Here is a 21,814-nt window from a genome sequence, read left to right on the forward strand (position 1 = left end):
GAAGACTGTACCTCCCCCGGGGAAAATAACATTGTAGAACAAACACTAAGACATACTGTTTAATTGTTGCTTTTAGGAAGAGAAGTGAAAACTAATTTATCAAACTGAAACTACAATCTAAGAACTTTTTTATATATAGTACAGCAAGAATATTTGGAAACTCTGACAGTGTGTATGTTGCATGATACTTTGCTAAACTTACACTATGTAAATTGTGTGTGCATGGATTGGTGTCATCTTTCTGCCTTTTATATATTTGAATTTTGTAGGGAATGCACATGCTACAGTAATGGGTGCTCTAGAAAGGCATAAATACCAGAAGCTCCCATTGACTTCAGTTCAGCTGCTTAGGTGCTTAACCCTTTCAAAAATCAGGCCAAATATTTAGGTGTGTAAATATGGATTTAGGAGCCTAACCTGAAGTACTTACTCTTGAAAATATTTAATGTACCCCTGATCACCATAGTATCTGAGCTATTCTCACAACACCCCAGTGAAGTAGGGAAGTTCTGTTTTCTCCAGATGTTGAAGAGAGACAGAGAGAAAATAAGTGACTTGCCAAAGGTCACAGAGGAAGTTTATGATAGAGGAAGGACCTGAATCCAGGTCTTTTTATGCTCCAGCTAGCACCCTAACTATTGATCTTCCTTCTGCTCCTTGCCTTGTCTAAGAAAAAATAATACCCAAAACAGGTGACAATATTTAATATACAATAGGTCATTGTTTGGTGGACCTTTTCTTCTACTTACAGGGGAATGGATTCAATCTCATAACTAGTGTTTATGTCCAACTACTGTACTATCATCCTTTCTGGTAAATCATCGGGAAAGTATTTGTGGTATGTGCTAATCAGGAGACTCCCTCTGTCAGGTCAAATATTTCAAATTACTTTGTAAAAGTAACCTGTTACAGCTGAATGCTACATATCCTTCCAAAAATACCATCCCTGTACCCCACCAACTACAGTATAAAATCAAATTTCCCCAAACAGTTACATATAATACTCTGATCATATTACCCAACTCTTTTCTGATGACAAAAATCACAAGCTTGCAGGGTGAACAAAGCCACTGTCTGCCAGATCAGTACAGACCTTGACTGTCAGTGGGCTACCTTTTTAAGTCCACGGGACCTCCAGCTCCTGCAGCTAGACTAGAAGAACTCTATTAGCACTGTACTCCTGGCACCAGTAGATTCCTAGTCAGTTTCACTCTGCAGGTGGCACTGATGGGAAAGCACTTGTTCTTAGAAGCCCAGCACTAATAGAATTCTGTTGCAGCTGCCAGCTGGTTCAAAGACAAACTTAAAAGAAGCAAAAGAGAGCTAAAAAAAGAGAAATAAACAGAAGACAGTCATCAGAAAATGAGTGAGGGGGAAACAAAGCAGAGGGTAGATGTAGAAATAAAAGACAGACTTACACAGAGGAAAAACAAATAGAGATGAGGAAAGAGACAAACTTGGAGAACTGTAAGTAGATACAAATAAGGAGAAAAACTATAAATGATCAGGTGAGAGGTGTACAGAAGTAGGGTGCAGGAGGAGAGAATGGTATGTGGACAAGAATTTTTTTTTTCTTTACTTACCTTAGTACCCTACAAAATATTTATTCTGAAAATTATATGGGCTACCAAAGAGATATTGGAGAGCAACTAAATTTTCACTTTTGGCAGCCATTAGGCTCTCAAGTGCTGGTAACGTTACACAGGAAATTCTTCTGCGTAAGGGAGAGAAGAAAAACAAGAATGGAGGAAGGAGAATAGAATGGTGAAAAGATGAAATAAAATTAAAATCAGGGGAAGGGAAATTTGGAAGGATGAAGGGCAACCAGAACTTAAACATTTTCTATTCATTCCCAAATTCTGGACTAGAACAAATTATGAAAAAGAGGAGAGGAGAAAAATATGGAGAGGAGGAAGTAGGGGAACCCACCCTCTCAACAATCAATTGAAACCCTGATAAATAAGCAAGCAGGGTGGCCATGAATCTTTCACCTCTCTGGAATTCAAGTTCTTCATTGACTGTGAACAAAGGGGAAATAATGACATGAGCAATCCACACAAACTAGAGCCAAGTTTTTAACTCCAAATTCTGAATAGCTTAGTAAGAATAAACCAAAGCTACCAGGCCCCAACAGAAGGGCGATGATTCATTATGATTCATGCTGGCAGCATAAAACAACAAACAAAACAAACAAGGATTAGGAAATAAAAGAGGAATAGTCTTTTAAAAGCCTTGAAATTATGGGGCAAGTTTTTTTTGTTGAATTCAAGTATGCTTCCTTTTGATAGAAGTAGTTCTCCATTCATTATAGTTATACTCACGACTTCTCAAACATTTCCTTTTGGTTTGGTTTGTCTGTCCTGGCCAAATATGTACAGAGATGTGGTAACATGCTCCTTAGAGCTGGGCCTAAGAACTTCAGCTGACAATTTAAATTGGATGACAGCTCTGTTTCCTGTGCTGTTTATTTATAAACCCTTCAATACTTCTGCATAATCAATAAAAATATAACAAATGCAAAGTTGGATGCCTCATGCAGAACTGACCTGGTTATGAATTTGGTGCTATTAGCAGTGATCTTTCCATGATGCACAGTTTAAGTCTACTGGACACCAGGGCTGGCTCCAGGCACCAGCGCAGCAAGCTGGTGCTTGTGGCGGCCCGTGGAAGGGGGCAGCGCATCCCGGTCTTCGGCAGCAATTCAGCAGCAGGTCCCTCATGGGGGGGAAGGACTGGCTGCTGAATTGCCGCCGAAGAATGAAGTGGCACGGTAGAGCAGCCGCCGAAGTGCCGCCGATTGCGGCTTTTTTCCCCCCTCTCTTTGCTGCTTGGGGGTGGCAAAAAAGCTGGAGCCGGCCCTGCTGGACACACAAATATTTTCAGGCTTTTGTTTTGTTTTTTTTGTATTTTTGACAACCAAGGGTGAAATCCTGGCCCCAATGAAGACACTGGAAATTTTGCCACTGATTTCAAAGATGACAGTATTTCACCCAAAGTCTTGACCAGGGCCGGCTCTAGACCCCAGCGCGCCAAGCGCACACTTGGGGTGGCATGCCGCCGGGGGCGCTCTGGCTGTCGCCGGGAGGGCGGCAGGCGGCTCAGGTGGACCTCCCGCAGGTGTGCCTGCGGAGGGTCCGCTGGTCCCGCAGCTCGGGTGGACCTCCCGCAGGCGTGCCTGCGGATGCTCCACCGGAGCTGCGGGACCAGCGGACCCTCTGCAGGCACGTCTGCAGGAGGTCCACCGGAGCCACAGGACCGGTGACCGCCAGCGCACCCCCCGTGGCGTGCCGCCGTGCTTGGGGCAGCGGAATTGCTTGAGCCGCCCCTGGTCTTGACAACATCTATCTACCAAGCCACGGTTTTATCTTCTTCTCCATCCAAAATTTGTTCTGTACTTTGAATAGTAGAACTATCCCATTCCCCAGCTCTGATCTCAAGCATCCATTTTGCTTCAGGATTTGTTTCCTTGCAGTTTCACTCTGTTTGAGCTTGCTAAAGGAGACTTCAGTTATAACAGCCCATAGTTACATTTTGTTCTATTTTAACCAAGCATAAGCGAGAACCCAGGATGTTTCTTACAGATATATAGCTTTTTTCCTCCTCCCTTAACTTCCTGTACTGAGGGAACTGGGGTTATTTAGTCTGCAAAAGAGAAGAGTGAGGGGGGATTTGATAGCAGCCTTCAGCTACCTGAAGGGGGGTCCCAAAGAGGATGGAGCTAGGCTGTTCTTAGTGGTGGCTGATGACAGAACAAGAAGCAATGGTCTCAAGTTGCAGTGGGGAAGGTCTAGGTTGGATATTAGGAAACGCTATTTCACTGGAGGGTGGTGAAGCACTGGAATGGATTACCTAGGGAGGTGCTGGAATCTCCAACTTTAAAATATCTAAGGCCTGGCTTGACAAAGCCTTGGCTGGAATGATTGAGTTGGTGTTGGTCCTGCTTTGAGCAGGGGATTGGACTAAATGACCTCCTGAGGTCTCTTCCAACCCTAATATTCTATGATTTCCCTGTGCCACTTTCTCCTATATACAAGCACTGCTTACAAAATGCATTCCATTTAAAGAGATTTTTTTTACACTGTCCATGAATGTTACACTTCCAACAATTAATGGAACCTGAATTTTACAGATGGATCCAAGCCTCAACATTTGGAAGAAGCAAGAACAGAGACAAGATCATAGAAAAATCAGGGTTGGAAGGGACCTCAGCTAGTCCCACCTGCTGCTCAACACAGGATCAATCCCCAACTAAATCCCCAAATGGCCCCCTTCAAGGATTGAACTCAGAACTCTAGGTTTAGCAAGCTAATGCTCAAACCACTGAGCTATCCCTCCCTCCACCTTTGATTTTGGCTCTGGTTGCATAACTGCTCCATAATTTGGAGATGGTATTAGAGTAAAGCTGGTCAGATGTGGGGAGAAAGAAAATCAAATAATGAATGATGAAAAATAATCATGTGTAAATGTGAACAGCTCAGGGGAAGGCTTTGCTCAGTATGCAACAGCAGTAAAAAAAAGCAAACCACACATTAGAGTGCGTAAACAATGGGATGGAAAAATGCTAAAAATGTAATCATGTCTATATATAAACTGATGGAATGCCAGAATACTGTGTCCAGTCCTGGTCCTCTGGATAAAATTTTCACAAGTGCCTAAAACATCTAGGTGCTTTTGAAATGTTTACCCTCTATCTCTAAAAGGAGTTCATTAGAGAAGGTTCAGAGATGGACAACTAGTAGGAGCATGGGAAGACTTCCATAAGGAGAGAGAATGTAAAGAGTAGGCCTGTTTACTTTAGAGAAGTGGGGATCAATAAGGGGCATGATAGGGTTATACAGAACACTGAATTGAGGAGAGAAGGATAATCATGTGCACCTATTCACCCCTTCTAATAGTCCAATAACAATAGGATAATCACTGAAATTGAAAGGTAGTAAATTTAAAACTGACGAAAGGAGATGCTATTTTTTTACATAATGCAGCATTATCCTATCAAACTCATTCCCACAAACTATCATTGAGGCCAAGAGCACAGTAGGATTCACAAAAGGATTAGACATTTTTATGGGTAATGGGAACATCCACAGTTACATAAGGAAAAGGAACACAAATAAACCCTCATGCTTTAGGGCATAAGCCCGCCTCTAACTTAGAAGAGATATGAAGAAACTTCCCCTTCATTGTCTACTAAGAGGTTTCTTGCACTTTCCTCTTGAGCTTGGCCATAGTCACTGTCTAAGCAAAAACACTGGATTAGGTGGATCACCGTTCTGACCCAGTATGCAAATTCCTCTATTCCTATGAATAAAGGTGTGAAGTTTGTTGAATAACGTATTTGATGAAAACTCAACCAACTACACATCTGAGCTTTAGGTTCTGTTCCATTTCTACTGTTATTAATCATTTTAAGTGTTAGCTGTTTGGATTTCCCCCGATCTTTTCCCTGCTGTAGGTTCCAAGTTCTATTAACAACGGTAGGTTTGGAAGAAGCACTTAAATTCAGGATTCTAATCACAAATAGAAGTGTAGGTGGCAGAGGTTTTGTTCGAACTCCAGCTGATGATCCATAGGCGGAGGTAAGATTCAGAATACTTGGCCTCTGAGCCTCTTGAGATTTGCAAATCACTATTTTTTGATCCTTCTATCTCTGTTACTCTAATAAACTGTAACAGGAGTGTTGCATAGCTAATTGCCCATGTCATGCTGAAAATCCATCCCACAATTTACATTCAAGGTATTAAAAAGTCTTGAATTCCTTAGCAAGTGAGTGATTCCATGGTGATGAAACTGTGAAAAGCTGAGGTTCCGGGAATTTTGTAGTCAACCAAGGATCCTGTGTGTGTGTGAAATTGTAGGCAATTATATTTGATCACTGCTGCAGAAGCTTTGCTGAACATATTCAAATTTGTTATAGAAATCGGCCTGAAGTATTACAAAATTCCAGGGACCCTGATTAAAGCAAATTCTGTCTACAATCTGTAGTGCTGCAGAAAGAGTCTTGAGTCCAGTGAGAGTTGTTCATGATTCGGAAATGTCAAGCACCAGAACAACAAGCAGCAACAACAAATTAAAGAAATATAATGTCTCAGAAAATATTACTTTGGAATTCCAACGCAATCCAAAAGGGAGTAGCTAACAGGAGGGCAGAAAGGAAAAGAAAAACATTAAAAATAATAATGCAGATCCCAATGTGACTAGCAGGCAAACTAGCACATTCAAAAGCCAGACAGGTAGAAAACATCCAGGATCAAACCTTAATGATTTTGCAGTGGTTGATAACCTGCCAAGCTCAACTGCAATCTGCCTGCAACAGGATTCCCTCCCTTTCCTAGCACAGCACAGACGTGAGACGCTTTTGTCCAAACTCACTCAAGAGTAGTAAAGCCCTGGGGCAGAAGTGTATTTACAGACAGCTCAACCTAAACTGTAGCATGAACTTTGTCCCAGGTTAAGTTATTCCCTGGGTTTATCCCTGCAGGAATTCCCGTTAATCACTCTGGCTCTTCCTTACCTACTTCCCTCTGTGAGTTGGAGGTCTCTTCCTTACCTTTTTAATCTCCCTGAGCTGGAGATAATGAGACCTACTCTAGTCTAACTGCCAGGATAAGTCAGCAAAATAGTTCTCCACTTCCACAAAGGCACCAAAAGTCTGACATTCACAGTCCTTTCCATAGACTGTATCTGCCTGTACACTCTATGCACACACATTTATTGAAGAGGAGTTTCTTGTGGCACTGAGTAATTTCTATGTTGTAGCCTTGCCAATAAATCCAGAATCAACCAAATTCTGGAATCTCAGTCACAGAGGACAGAGTACCTCTCACAGGATCATTCCAAGCAGAGTGGATAGAGTGTAGCAAAAGAACAGGGGGTATGGGAGCTTCTGGGTCCTCCTTAACATGAAGATGAAAAGGAGCACAACACAGACTCTCCCAACAACTCAGAGCCTATGAAAGATATATAAGGAAAGAGCGATGATGATGATGATGAAATCTTCCTTTGTGGTATCATGTTGCTAGTACAGGTGTGACTATGGTATTGATAAAATGATGTAATTATAGAGGCATCAGTCATAAATCCATATTAAGGCTGAGTTTTGCCGTTGAAGCAAGGATTCAACCTCTCTGTTATGGATGAAGAATATAGTGTCTTCTCCCGAAATGTACATGACTCACTCTTTGAGTAGAGAATTAATTTTCTGAGATTTTACAGGTAAATCTGTTTCTGAGTTTAAATGATTTTTTAAATGGATCCTGTAAGAAATTTAGCACTTCTCGGGGCTTTTTATGTCCCTAATAGTCTCAGTAATTGATGCTATGGCATCCAGATGATCTTACCTGTCTTCTGTAATGGTGCCATAAAATAAATAAACTAATCTAATGAATTTAACCTAATCTGGATCAACAAACACTGAACTATTGTACTTTTATAATTATTACATAGGATAGAGTTAAGTTTGTTTGGGTTCCCTAGCTGTACATTTCCATATGTTTAAATAAGTTTAACCTTAACTTCGAATTATCTGTTGTAGAAATGCTTGTAGCTGGAATAATTAAAACATTCTTGTGGTTTTTTTAATCCTTAAATTGCTTATATGTACTCTCAACTTTAACTCCACTTTACTGTAGGATTTGGTTTTGGTTTTTTTGGTCTGGCATATTAGTATATTAAGTTTATATGGCCCCTTCCCTGTATTACTAGAGCACTGTTAGCCCACCATGCTATCAGATCATTTCTCTAGGTATATTATTTCAGTTTTTACCCATCCTGGCACAAAATGGCATTTTATTTAGCTAACAAAATACAACTATATGTACACCAAATCTGAGTCTGAGAAAATAAGACAGTGATAATATGACTACTCTGTGAATAACATGTGGCACTATCTACAGTAAATTTAATGAAGGATAATAAATAACATTTCTAAGTATGTACATTTCTCTTGCCTTTTCTCCCAAAGGCTTAACAGTTCTTTACAAACTGTGTACACACAGCACCTCTGAAGTGCATCCCCGTTTAGGGTGGCTGGAGGCAGCCACACAGGTAACCAGCCCCTTTCAGCATGGGGGTGGAAATATTAGTTTAGGAGAACAAGACAAACCTCTGTTCATAGAAGTCCTGTGGGATAGTTAGAACACATTGCTTGCAGGCAGACTGGTTCGTAAGCAGAAAGCTGCTGAAGAGAATGTTTTGGTTCAGATTACATTTTCTGTTTGGAGCCCCTCTCTGTATTTATGGTCTCATCTGATAGGCCAGCTTGTCAAACTGCACAATACAGTACTTACCGTATCTATCTGGGGAAGATGAAATGCTGTTTATGCTGCCGGAGTCTGAACTTGTGACTCCAAGAAGTATCTCACATAATCCAAACCCGATGCCTTGATCACTGAGCTACGATCACCACCTAGTGCACACATGCCTATAGGTGCTGAGTATCTTCAACTCCTATTGACTCCAATGGGAATTACATGCATTATTTAATATTCTTTCTGTGGTAGTAGTTAGTGGACAAAGCCAGGACAGGGCTCATTGTTCTAGACACTGTACAAATTTATAGTAAATTACAGTTCCTGCCCCCAAAGAGCTCACTGCTGAGCAGACAAACAAGAAATTAAAAATGGATGAGACAAACAAGCAGAAAAGGACAGAGTATCAAAACAATAGGGGTTTAGCACAGAGGAGTTGTGTGCTCAACTCTTAACCAGTCAGTAGCAGTAATCTCTGCTCACCACCTGCCTAGTTATAATCAGATGGCAGATTTCTATATGTGCTAATGGCAGAGTTGAGTTTTAAGGCAGGATTTGAAGGAGGCTGCATCAAACTTAGGACATGCAGCACCTAGCAGGGGTGCTCAGCACCTCATAGGATCAGCCTCAACATAAAAGCGTCACACACACACACACACACCCCAACTTCTGCTGTACATGTTAAATATTTCCATACACCTACATATGTAAATTGTTTGCAGGAGGCCAGAAACTGGAGGCATTTCTATGGCTGGAGGAGTTTCATAAAAGAAACTATAGCAACCCTCCTAAGTCTACTGGAGAAGCAATGAGCAGTCTGATATATCCACTCTGGCACTTAGTTTTTCCTTGCTTTCTTCTGCCTCACACTAACCATTTAATTTCATATGGAAGTAGGTATATGAGAGAGACATCCCCATACCGTCCATGGAACACCAAATTAAATACTATAGTGCATGTTGCATTGTGCTGATTCAGTTCTGATTGAACCCTATAGCAATTGAGTAAATATTGGATATCAAATTCCCCTGGTAAACTTCTTTACTCACATCATTATCCTTACTGATTTATTGCAAAAATTGAAAACTATTCCTTTGTTTTATTTTAAAAATTTTAAACAAATTGAAGCAAAGAAAAATAATGAAAACTAGAAGACAAGGATGCAACAAATCTGCATGAGTGGGTAAAAATAATATAATAAAACTCAGCACTTAGCAAACAAGAGAATTATTTTCATGTAACAGATCAAAAATTAGAGAATTAGTCAAGCTGTTGTTTGCTATCTAATGCAAACACCATTACAAAAAGCCAACAGGTGTTTCATACCATCTGCAAATGATAATGTATCATCCAGCACTATGGTTTTATGATATTCATAGTATTGCTCTTCCATTTTGTTCTTGTCCTTTCAAAGTACACAGGAGAATGTTTCCACAATGTGAATGTTTTATCACTGCAATGTTTACATTTCAACAGCAACAGATCTGTTATCACTGCTACCATACAGGTCGAGGGTACCCAGAGTGTCTAGGACTGTTTGTTATTGTTATCGTCATACAGAGTTTCTCAATGATGAATTTTCACAATCTCCCACTGTAATGTTTACTGGTTAGTGCACAGGGAGTGTACATGTTCCCCGGCCCTCTGCTGGATGGAATGGCACACCTCCGCGTATGTGATCAAATCTGCTCTAGTTACCTACCTGCTGTGTATATAAGCACCAGTACACCATGGGATAGGTTACAAGTGCATATGGAAACTTGCATCTCTTTGCGCATCAAGGTGTGAGCAACAGAGCAATCTTAGCACCAGTCTACACCTAAAACTTAGGTTGACTTAGCTATATTGCTCAGGGGTATGAAAAAGTCACACCCCAGGAGACATAGCTAAGCCAGCCTCAGCTCTCGTGTAGACACTGCTAGGTTGACAGAATAATTCTTCCATTGACGTAGCTACCACTTCTGGAGTCACTAGATTTACTACAGTGAGAGAAAAACCTCTTCCATCGCTATAGCAAAGCTGCAGTTTTGCTGCTGTAGTGCAACTATACCCATAGTCACCATGCACCCCTGGGGGTTTTATTCAAGACCAAAGGGAAGGCTCCTCTCTGTATTGTTTCATAGACAAAGAAGCAAGTTTGTTTCATTGTTTGTTACCACACCTCTGGGACTCTGGAGAGATCAGTGAGCGCCTGCACCCACAAACGCACCACTTTTCCCTGAGCTCCCCATGGGTCAATTTGATATAAGACCTAGTACTAATACAGCTAATAGACCCTTTTGTTTAGCCCAAGTGATTGGAACCTGTGTTTCTGGCACAGAAGCTCCAGAGTTCCATTTCCACTAATAACTATGAAGTCTTTGGCAGGCATTGAGTCATTACATTTCACTGGGGAGAGACACCAATTCTACCTGTGTTATAGTCCAGTGCTTAAAGTAGCTTGAGATGGTATCATGGTGTTCTCTATGCTAAATGATGCACCTACACCAGTGTAAAGCAAGGCAAAGTTTGCATGCTTCATGTACTGAAAATTAATCTCTTTTACAAATAAAATAAATTAAGGTGAGTAGTGCTGTTCCACTGGTAGCACATCTCTACAATAAATCATGTGCTTCTTGTACCTTGTTACTGACACATCTAATATATTGTTCCATTTTTCTTTTTTGTACTTTTTAAAACAAAACAAAAAAAGACATTCTGTAAACTCTAATTTAATCATAACACTTTAAGGCATTTAAACACATCACTAAAAAAAACCCTGCTGCTCAAATTACATTGCACAACAGTCACATAAGACAGTCAGTTATTTCCTGGTAAAACATGGGCCCTCTGCTACAATCCTTACTGATGTGAGTAACTCTGTTTAATACAATAGGTCAACTTATGTGAACACTCCTGTGAGTAAGAGTTGCAAGATCACACCCCATATTTGTGTAGCTCTGTCTACATATCCTTATTTTCATCACTTTTTGCATAAAATTTAACTAGCAAATTGCCTTAGTACATTGCCTTAATACATGCAGATATCTGCTCTTTTCAATTCTTATAAATATGATTCCTCTGGACATGAAATAAAAAGATTGTTTTCTTCACCTTGACAGTTATGGCAAAGTATATCAAAAGCAGAATATGCACCAAAACAATCAATATTTTCACGAGACAAAGTTAATAACATTTTGGCCTCTCATCTTAGACACTGATTATTTATTTCCAATTCTTTTTATTATGAAAAATTCTACTTAGTGCATTGACTTGTGAATTCTATTGGAATAATGTAAATACTACTGTATTTTAAATACTGAGTTTTTTTCATTGCTCAATCAAGACTATGGAAAATGTTACAGTTGTAGTGGTGTTGACTAACAAATAAAAACTTTCAGCTGCTTTTCTTCCTTACGCTAATGGAAACAGACGCCAAACACTGCTTCCCCACTGTTATGTGTTTTACATGCACAGCATCTGTCATTTCTTTACTTTGAAAAATAAAATTCATTCCTAACTTTGCTTTCAACTAATTTATGCTACATCAGTATAGTTTATGTAATCTATAAGAATGTTACACTGTTCTCTATTTCTATTCCCAGATTAATCAAAAATGTGTTTTACTGTACAAAACAGCAACAATACAAGGTGTACCTAAATATGCAACTTAAAGCAGAGAATCAAAATACCTTCTGCCGAGTACTATTCTGATTTCTTTTGGCCTCTCCAGTTTGATACTGTGTTACATTGCAAGAAACCAGATATTGGATCAAAGATTTATTTTTTGTTTAAATCTTATTAGGATTTGACTGTCAGGGAAAATTTATTTTAATAATGCAGACCAATTTTTAGAATTTTTGATTTTAACTTTTAAAGACAATTGCTGTTACATCTTTTCTAGGGTTAAAACAATGTGCAGAATTGTGAATCATCAGTATTATCATTTTTATGCTTTTTTTAAAATCTATTTTAAAATAAAAACAAGGCAAGCTATTCAATATTGCTTTGCAAGACACAGAAAAACATTGCACATTACATTTGCCATGAAATATAAAACAGTTTCCAACTAATTTGGAAAAGCTCAACTTGTACAAACTTACCAAAGCAACATTCTTTCTCCAAAGAGGAGTTGTTTATGGTAAAGTAAATTTGAGACACAAAAGGCTTGGTTTCCTGGGTCCATTTTGAATAAGGTTTAGCTTTTAAATCCATCTGAATGTGTTCTGTACAGTTCAGGAACATCGGTTTCCTTTCTCCAGAAGGCATAATTGTGATCTCTAGTCTGTTTCTGTTGAAATGTTTTATGGCCTTGTTCTGACTAGGCCAGCAGCCACTTGTTGCAATGGTAACAGGAAAAGCCAGGATCTGCCTTCTCAGTCGACAGGCATGAATAATTAATGGATTTTCACCTCCCATCATTAGCATTCCATTCAAGCAACACAAATGAAGCAATTCATTTCTTCTTTTGTCTTCAAAAAAAGCTCATTGGATTAATGAGGGTTATCTGTGAAGATAAAACCTGAGTCTTCTGATTTATTTAGTCTGATTAGTTAGTATTTGTATCTCTAAATGCAGGCTTTATTGACAACATACATTGTCAGTGCATTTCCAACCGTATTCAGGCAGGCACTGTTACATTCAGCTACAGCAACTGGCTGCAGCCCATGAATGTTTCATTTTCTTGACTTTAATATTTAAGCTGGTGTTCTTTTTTCTGAGTGACTTCTTGAGCAAAGTTCAGAACACATCTAGAGGCATAATGCTTGCACATGCTTCTCTAATGATCTCTTGCTCTGTCAGATAACACTTGTTTTCAAAATCTTCCCGTTTTAATGTCAATGAGTGGGAAAAAAATGCAAAGAAAAATATCAGCTTTCAAAAAGTGATATTTTGGAGGTCATTTATTCCATTTTGACAATTTCATTGTCATCTAAAATTTCAGTGATAAAATAATACTAACATTGATGTTTGTCAATCATTCCAGTAAACGAGAGAAGTTATCTATCACTGGTCTCTGGATCCTGTTCAAGAGACTGATTAGGGAAATCACAATGGGGGGAGGGATAGCTCAGTGGTTTGAGCATTGGAGTGCTAAACCCAGGGTTGTGAGTTTAGTCCTTGAGGGGGCCACTTAAGGATCTGGGGCAAAATCAGTACTTGGTCCTGCTAGTGAAGGCAGGGGGCTGGACCTGATGACCCTTGGGTCCCTTCCTGATCTAGGAGCTAGGTATATCTCCATAAGAAAAGAAAAAAAATTTAATCTACTTCACCTATATAATATGTGGGTCAGCAACAGCTTCTGCTTTGTTGTATTTGAAAGCTGCAGAGATGTTGAGTAGCATTCACATTACAATATGGCCCCTATACCCATTGCTCTGAGGACATCATCTTTTACTGCCACTAGTGCTGTTAAAAGTTCAATAACTAATTCTTTACATTGCAACTATTGTATTATTGTCACTACATTATTTATTCAGACTGATACCTTCTCTACAAGATTTTAAACAAACAGGATGACACAGGATTAACCTATGGTATACCTACAAATGTTTTCCTTCCTATCAGAATTCATATTAGCAAACTAAAGGAGTTTGTAGGTAAGATCTCACGGAAAGCAAGTCTAAGGGGGAAAACATTTCAAGAGAGTTGGCAGTTTTTCAAAGAGATATTATTAAGGGCACAAGAGCAAACTATCCCACTGTGTAGGAAAGATAGGCAGTATGGCAAGAGACCACCCTGGCTTACCCAGGAGATCTTCAATAGTCTGAAACTCAAAAAGGAATCCTACAAAAAGTCAACTAGGTCAAATTTCAAAGGATGAATATACACAAATAACACAAGTATGTAGGGACAAAATTCAAAAGGCCAAGTCACAAAATGAGATTCAACTAGCTAAAGACATAACAATTGGACATCTAACATAGTGAATGCTAGTGAAAATGAGGTTGGATCAGCGGCTAAAATAGGGAAAGAACAAATTAAAAATTACTTAGACACATTAGATGTCTTCAAGTCACCAGGGCCTGATGGAATACATCCTAGAATACTCAAGGAGCTGACTGGGGAGATATCTGAGCCATTAGCAATTATCTTCGAAAAGTCATGGAAAATGAGAGAGATTCCAAAGGACTGGAAATATAGTGCCTGTCTATAAAAAAGGGAAATAAGGACAATCCGGGGAATTACAGACCAGTCAGCTTAACTTCAGAACCGGAAAGATAATGGAGTAAATAATTAAGCAATCAATTTGCAAACACCTAGAAGATAATAAGGTGTTAAGTAAAAGTCAGCATTGATTTGTCAAGAACAAATCACATCTAACCAACATAACAGCTTTCTTCAACAGGGTAACAAGCCTTCTGGATAGGTAGGAAGGAGTAGATTTGGTATATCTTGACTTTAGTGAGGTTTTTGATACTATCTCAGATGACCTTATAATAAACAAACTAGAGAAATACGACTTACATGGAGCTACTATAAGGTGCGAGCATAAATGGTTGGAAAACCATACCCAGAGAGTAGTTATCAGTGTTTCACAGTCATGCTGGAAGGGCATATCGAGTGGGGTCCCACAGGGATCAGTTATGGGTCTGGTTTTGTTCAATATCTCCATTAGTGATTTGGAAAATGGCAGAGAGAGTACACTGATAAAGTTTGTGGACAATACCAAGCTGGGAGGGGTTGGAAGTGCTTTGGAGGATAGGATTAAAATTCAAAATGATCTGGACAAACTGGAGAAATGGTCTGAAGTAAATAGGATGAAATTCAAGAAGGACAAATGCAAAGTACTCCACTTAGGAAGGAACAATTGTTAGAACATAAGTACATAAGAAAGGTCAGACCAAAGGTCCAAGGAAGGTCCATCTAGCCTCCTATCTCGACGCCAGCACCAATGCCAGGTGCAGGGAGTGAAGAGGAGGAACCTAAGATCATGATCTCTCTCTCTCTCCATCCATCATCTCCTCCTCTCAGAGGACAGAGAGAGGCACCCACCATTCTTACCATCCTGGCTTATAGCCTTTATGGGACACCACCATGAATTTTTATCCCCCCCCTTTTAAACATTGTTATAGTCTAGCCTTCACAACCTCCCTCCTCAGTTCCACAACAAGTTTTGTGAAGAAGTGAAGAAGAGAAGAACTTTTTTTTTTTTTTTTTTAAACCCTAATATTAATTATTATTTTTTTAGTTCTTATTATATTGGGAATAAGTAAATAATTTACTTTTCTTTTCATCATTCTCAACTCACTCATGATTTTATATATATCCCCCCTCCCCCCTTCTCTTCTTTCTTCAAAACTGAGAAGTCCTAGCCTTTTCTCTCTTCCTATGGGACCTCTCTCTCTCCCTAAATATTTTTTTTTGCTCTTTTTTTTTTTTTTTTCTCTAATATCTTATTTTTTTTTTTTGAGGAGACCACCACACACTGTACACAGTATTCGAGATGTGGGCGTACCATGGATTTATATAAGGGCAATAATATATTCTCAGTCTTATTCTCTATCCCCTTTTTTTTGTATCCCACATACAAAATGGGAAATGACTGCCTAGGAAGAAGTACTGCAGAAAAGGATCTGGGGGTCATAGTGAATCACAAGCTAAATATGAGTGAACAGTGTAACACTGTTGCAAAAAAAGCAAACATCATTCTAGGATATATCAGCAGGAGTGTTGTAAGCAAGACACGAGAAGTAATTCTTCTGCTCTACTGTGTGTTGATTAGGCCTCAACTGGAGTATTGTTTCCAGTTCTGGGTGCCACATTTCAGGAAAGATGTGGACAAACTGGAGAGAGTTCAGAGAAGAGAACAAAAATTATTAAAGGTCTAGAAAACATGACCTATGAGGGAAAACTGAAAAAACTGGATTTGTTTAGTCTGGAGAAGAGAAGACCAGGGCCGCCCTGGGGCAATTTGCCCCAGGCCCCGCAGGGGCCCCCATGAGAGTTTTTCGGGGCTCCTGGAGCAGGTCCTTCACTCACTCCGGTGGCCCTGGAAAACTCTCGTGGGGCCCGGGCCCCCAGAGCTTCTTCTGCTTTGGGTCTTCGGCGACAATTCAGCAGCGGGGGGTCCTTCCATTCTGGGACCCGCCGCCGAAGTGTCCCGAAGACCTACGGCGGGTGGTCCTTCCGCTCCAGGACCCGCCACCAAAGTGCCGGTATATCTAGAACATATTAAATTATAGCATAGAATTTGAAATGTTTGTAATGTTTCAGATTTTTCATAGTTAAATATATACTTTATATAATAGTACCTAGAGAAACTATATTTTGTGTTTATGGAGGGAAAGGGTGAGAATTTGAGTACAGAACAGGTTTGGGAGTAAGGAGATCCGGGACTGAATGTCTACTGGCATCTTCAAAGTAGCTATCACTATAGTATCTAGTTGCTATAGTTCGACTGCAGAAAATCAGTGAGATGTAGACAGCAAGTCAGTTGATCAACCAATTCTCCATCCTACCCTCTGGTTTACCCATTATTGCTAGCTGTCTTTCAGTGTGTGGCCTGTTTTTTCCCCTTTACTTCTCTGGTTCTTTGACAAAGCCATCGACACAATGCTGAGAAGGCCCTACCAACAGTTTCCTCAGTCTCTGACTAAGTGAGCTTCAGTATAACAAACTAGCTGATTCTAGATACTGTGATGAGTTGTGCTAGTGAGATAGTTTAGGTGTATCCCTTTAAGGCTTTGTAGATCAGTAGCAGTGCAAAGCCTTGATTTACAATGGGGTTATGCATTCTACTGTGACATTGTTTCCCATTTGTATTTTTAAAATACCAGAAAAAAACAAAGTATTTTTAAAATGTCAAGCTGTGAAATAAATGACAAAAGCTAGAAAATCAAAGATAATGCGGATTCCTTAACTCGAGCCATTAACTCAGGAGCACGTCTTAAGCCTAGAATGGCAACATTTAATTGAACTTCCAAGCTTTTGTTGGTTTGTGTCTTGCCTAAACATTTTGCACATTTAGGGGGCACATATTGATGCATTATTTTGTAAGCTGGTGGGAGGTACACCCAAAGAAGATAAAATGAAGCCCTAACTGTAGTTCAGTCCAAGGCTCTTTGCTCACATCTGGTTTACTACAAAAGGATTCAAAGCAAGAGCAAAGAAACTCAGAATACTTGATTCTAGCCAGCAGAGGTATTTCCATCATTTTCCAAGCTAGACGAGGAGATGACATGCCCTTCCAGGGTGTCCTACCCGGTCCCCATTGAAGGGCTTCCTTCAGGGTCTTACCTGAACACTCAACTTCACAAGACCAAGTCAACAGCACTCCTTTATAGAGTTTCCAACAGGCAGATACATGACTCAGTCAGCTCATTGCTGTCATCCTGTGCCTATTCTGGAGTCTACAGTTCCTACTAACCCCCATGCTTAAAGAGGCTGTATTCCCCCAGCAGACTCACTGGCTGTGTCTACACTTACATATATAGATACATAATTATTGCAGCAACAAGTTATTTACCCCCTAGAGTGCAAAGCCTCTTTTGGATAGATGATAGATGGGTTTAGTAGCATCACCTTGGGGACTTGTATGATACTTCCTATTATAAGACTCTGTTTTCAATTGCTTATAACTTTGCCAAACTTTAAGCCTTTGAGCTGAAGTTTTCCATGTCACGTGGCTGCCTTAGGTTGAATTTGGGGGGGGGGGGAATTTCAGCCAAACTGGTTCAGCTGTTTCTAAGAATAAGTTTAGCAAAAGATCCATCATTTTGCCCAAGTTAAAAAATTCTGGAAACTATTTCCTTCAGAAGCTCTAGCGCTCCCCATGCTCTGGAGCAAGTACTTGAAATTTGGCATGGGGTCGCTGTTGTGCCAGCTCTCCATGGTAAAAGTCAGCCAAACTTTAGTCAAGTCATAAGCCTTTGAAAAAGTCAGTTCACATGTGGCCGGTAGAAACTTGCTGCAGATTAGCAGCTAAAGTCCCTGAAAATTCCATCTGCAGAAGCAACCTTAATTCTGGCATTTCTTAACTTTTGAGTGCTTGATTTTACAGACTTAATAATGTTCTTTTAACACATGTTTTTCTGTGTAATATGTTTATAGGCACTTTCAAAAGATCCATTAAGCAAGTAGCTTTGCCTACACATTAATACAATAACATCCTTTGTTTAGTTTTTTGTGCATTTGTCTTATTTCTGCTCCATTGTTTGATACATATAATTCACGCATTGTATAAATCAGTACAATGAGAAAAAAAATAACCTTAAGGTAGGTTGCAAAGACAGACACAGATAGTTGCAGCAGTACAGATAAATGGGCTACAGGTATAGTACGCTGGCTTATTTTTTCTATGCATTAAATAAAGCAACTAAATATTCACTTACAGTATAATTAACCTTCTATCTTTCCTTATTAGGAGAAGATTTTACAAGGTGCTGAGCATTTTCAGTTGCAATGGAAGTAAATGGGAGATGAGAGGACCCAGCACTTTCTAAGCCACACTCGTTTAGGCCACAGTTTGGTAACTGACTTTACTAGCAGAGACCCCGGCATCCATATCAAACCTCTTTGATTTCAGATGGTCTCTGCATGGATCCCGACTTGCTGTTTTGTAGGAGTGGGGCTCAAATTTCCACTTCCTATAAGTATCTAAAAGATGGTGCAGTTTCTCAAGTTGTCAACAGCTGAGCCAAAATTTTAGTAATTGTTCTGGCTTTACAATTTGGCATTTCTATTGCTGAAAAGTCACCAGCAACAATTTTACAGTAAAACGAAGTGGAAAGCTTTCACACAGGAAAAGGGAGTTGAACCAAATGCCATTTGTCCTCAACAATTTAACAGCTATTGTCCCACAATGTTCTCTCTGATTCTCCATGAAAACTACTTTTCTAAACTTCATTTAGCTGTTTTCTCCCAAATTTCTTGGCTTTTTTCCCATTATTAGAGGAATCAGGGGCATCTCTATGTTTTTTGCCACCTCAAGCATGCAGCCTTCGGCGGCGTTTCTGTGGGAGGTCTGCCGGTCATGCAGATTCGGTGGCGGTTCTGCGGGTGATCTGCCGGTCCCACACCTTCAGCGTACCTGCCACCGAATTGCCGCCGAAACTTGAGACCAGCGGACCTCCCGCAGAAGCGGCGCCGAAGGCTGCCTGACTGCCGCCCTCATGGCGACTGGCAGGCCTCCCCCCCCAGCTTGCCTCACCAGGCACACGCTTGCTGTGCTGGTGCCTGGAGCCGCCCCGAGAGGAATGCAAAAAAATCTGAAATTACAAAATATCTTTCTTTCATACTCGTGTAATTTAAAAATTGGCAGATTAGTTTATTTCAGTTTTGACTACAATGATGTTCCCCTAGATCTTTTATAATACCGGTGAAATCCTGGCCCCACTGAAATCAATCGGCATTTTGCCGTTGACTTAACTGAGGACAGGATTTCACTCTAAATCTTTTTTGTTTGTTTCACCCTCTTATTGCATCTGGTCTGTCATTTAGATTTTGAGGGCTCTGGGACAGGGACTGTCTCTCTGCTACATGTATCTACAGCGCCTAGCTAGTACTATAGGGCGCTGATCCTTGTTTGAGGTTCCTAGATGCTATCTTAATACAATTACTAATCATCTTGGCTGACAGAAAGGCTTCACTGGAAAAAATGATATAACCTTATGTATACTGCAACATGGATGTCATTGTTATAACACAGCATTTGATATAAAGGTTTGCAACTAGATGCAGTAACACAGATCCCTGTGGTCATGGAAAGTCCCATTGTTTCAATTGCAGGACTGGGACCTAAAAAGACACAAAATCACCCTGGAAGGTTCATATCAAAGTTACAATAAATTATGTTAATAGGGAATCTCTTTATTCAGGCAGAGCCCTGGTGCAAAGGGTATTTAAAACTTTGTATCCTTCCTAATTTTGAGGAATTAAAAATAGATGCAGTCTGTAAATTCTTCACCTTAATTTAGCAGAAAAGGGTATTTATGAATCATTTTTTGTGTTACCAGGAATCTGTGACAGAGATCAAGCTAAACAAAATAACTATTTTGTATAAACAGACACGCCTACTGCTTAATGATTGTGTTCCAGAGCAATTTGTACAAAGGAGAAGCATTTGCTTTTTGCCTCATTTTAGTTCCCATAATAAACAGAAAAATGCATCGAGTCAATATTTATTGTCTAAACTGACAATGTACTTGAAATGGCCTGTATTTATTAAATTAGTTCTCTCCTGAAGACCTTACAATTTAACATGAGCTATTTCATTACCTAGTAAATATTTGTTTTTAATGGTGCTCATAGCACTTAAATAAAAAATATATACGGTAGCTGACAGCACTGTACACCTAGCATAAATACCACAACCTCTGGACATGGGACACAGGTTGATCTTTGCAGCATCCCTGTGTTTATTAACAAACAATATTTGTTTACCCTCAACTTAAATTTTCTAGTTTGCATTACAGTGGAAACATGTCAACAAGGAATGCTACCATAAAAAAATTTTAAACATGCAAATGAAAATTATGGAAATGGATATAAATGTACAATCTCTTCAATAAATTAGGTTGTCTAATATATTGCTTGCCAAAGACCCCTGCTTTGCAGTAGCACCAAGAGCAGAGTTTGTGAAGAGAGGGGCCATATAATCAATTGGCAGAATTTGGTGTAGCGCCATAGAATTTAGTCCATGTCTTTATCTTGCTGCTTCTCCCTGCACATCTCCTCTAAGATAGATCTGATCTTTCCTCTACATCTACACAGCTAAAACCCTCGCCAGGCCCTCATCATCTTGTGTCTTGGCTACCGCAACCTCCTCCTCTCTGACCTTGAGAAATCTCTTCCTGTCCCTTGTTGCTACAATGATTGTTTTTCTAGCTCCTCACTTCAACCACATCACTTCTCCATTGGCTTCCCCTTTTCCATAGCATCAAACAAACTACTGGTCTTCATTTAAAGGCCCTTCATGGCCTATTTCCACCATTTCTATCATCTCTTGTATGCTGTTTAAGTGCTGATTCCTCCATCCAGTCTGCCAACAGTGCCAGCCTTCACTGACATATTTTCCAATAAGCATCTTTGTTGTTTGGCTTTGTTGACCTTCCCAGGCCAGCCATTATGGAGCATTAGGCAAAGCCACCTAATTTTCTTCTTTCAAATCCTTCCTTAAAACTCACCTCTCCCATGACTCCTAAAAAACACTTGACAATGGTTAGGCAACTAGTATCCTGTGACTGTTTCTTATCCCACTCATAGACTTTAAGCTCAGAAGGGACAATCATGATCATCCAGTCTGAACTCCTGCACAGTGTTAAACACTGATCATCATAGTCTCATTGCTACCTTGTTCTCTCCTTGTCATATGGTTGTAGCCACCTGTTGTCTCAGCATTTACTTAGATTGTAAATTCTTTGGGGCAGGCACCATCTTATTATGTATTTGTACAGTACCTAGCACAACAAAGCTTCTAAGTGCTACTGCAATACAAAGAAGAAGAAGAATCTGTCCCAGGAACTTCACAGAACCACAAGTTGTAGCATTAGCAAACTGTCTTTTGGTAATGTTCTTACACCGTTCAATAAAACCAATTAGCTCTGTAGTACTAGGTCATCTCCTTGTCACTGTTTAACAAGGATAGT

At 39.8% G+C, this 21,814-nt stretch overlaps 1 protein-coding gene across 4 annotated transcripts in view; it reads right to left on the minus strand.

The window, feature by feature from the left end:
* The window catches only part of C7H10orf90 (chromosome 7 C10orf90 homolog), a 112,349-nt gene that overhangs the window by 86,168 nt on the left and 4,367 nt on the right, over positions 1 to 21,814 (minus strand). For 3 of the 4 annotated variants that reach the window (XR_005601187.1, XM_039546834.1, XM_039546829.1), the window contains exon 1: positions 12,329 to 12,653. The exons of the other annotated variant lie outside the window; for it this stretch is intronic. Coding sequence is in view for 2 of the 3 variants with exons in the window: in XM_039546834.1 (XP_039402768.1) it covers positions 12,329 to 12,653 (325 nt within the window). In the remaining variant the exon portion in view is untranslated. Of the gene's footprint in view, positions 1 to 12,328; positions 12,654 to 21,814 lie in introns of those variants that run through there. 4 annotated transcript variants of the gene reach the window in all.

This window comes from Mauremys reevesii, linkage group 7, assembly GCF_016161935.1.
Source record: "Mauremys reevesii isolate NIE-2019 linkage group 7, ASM1616193v1, whole genome shotgun sequence".
Taxonomy (NCBI): Eukaryota; Metazoa; Chordata; order Testudines; family Geoemydidae; genus Mauremys; species Mauremys reevesii.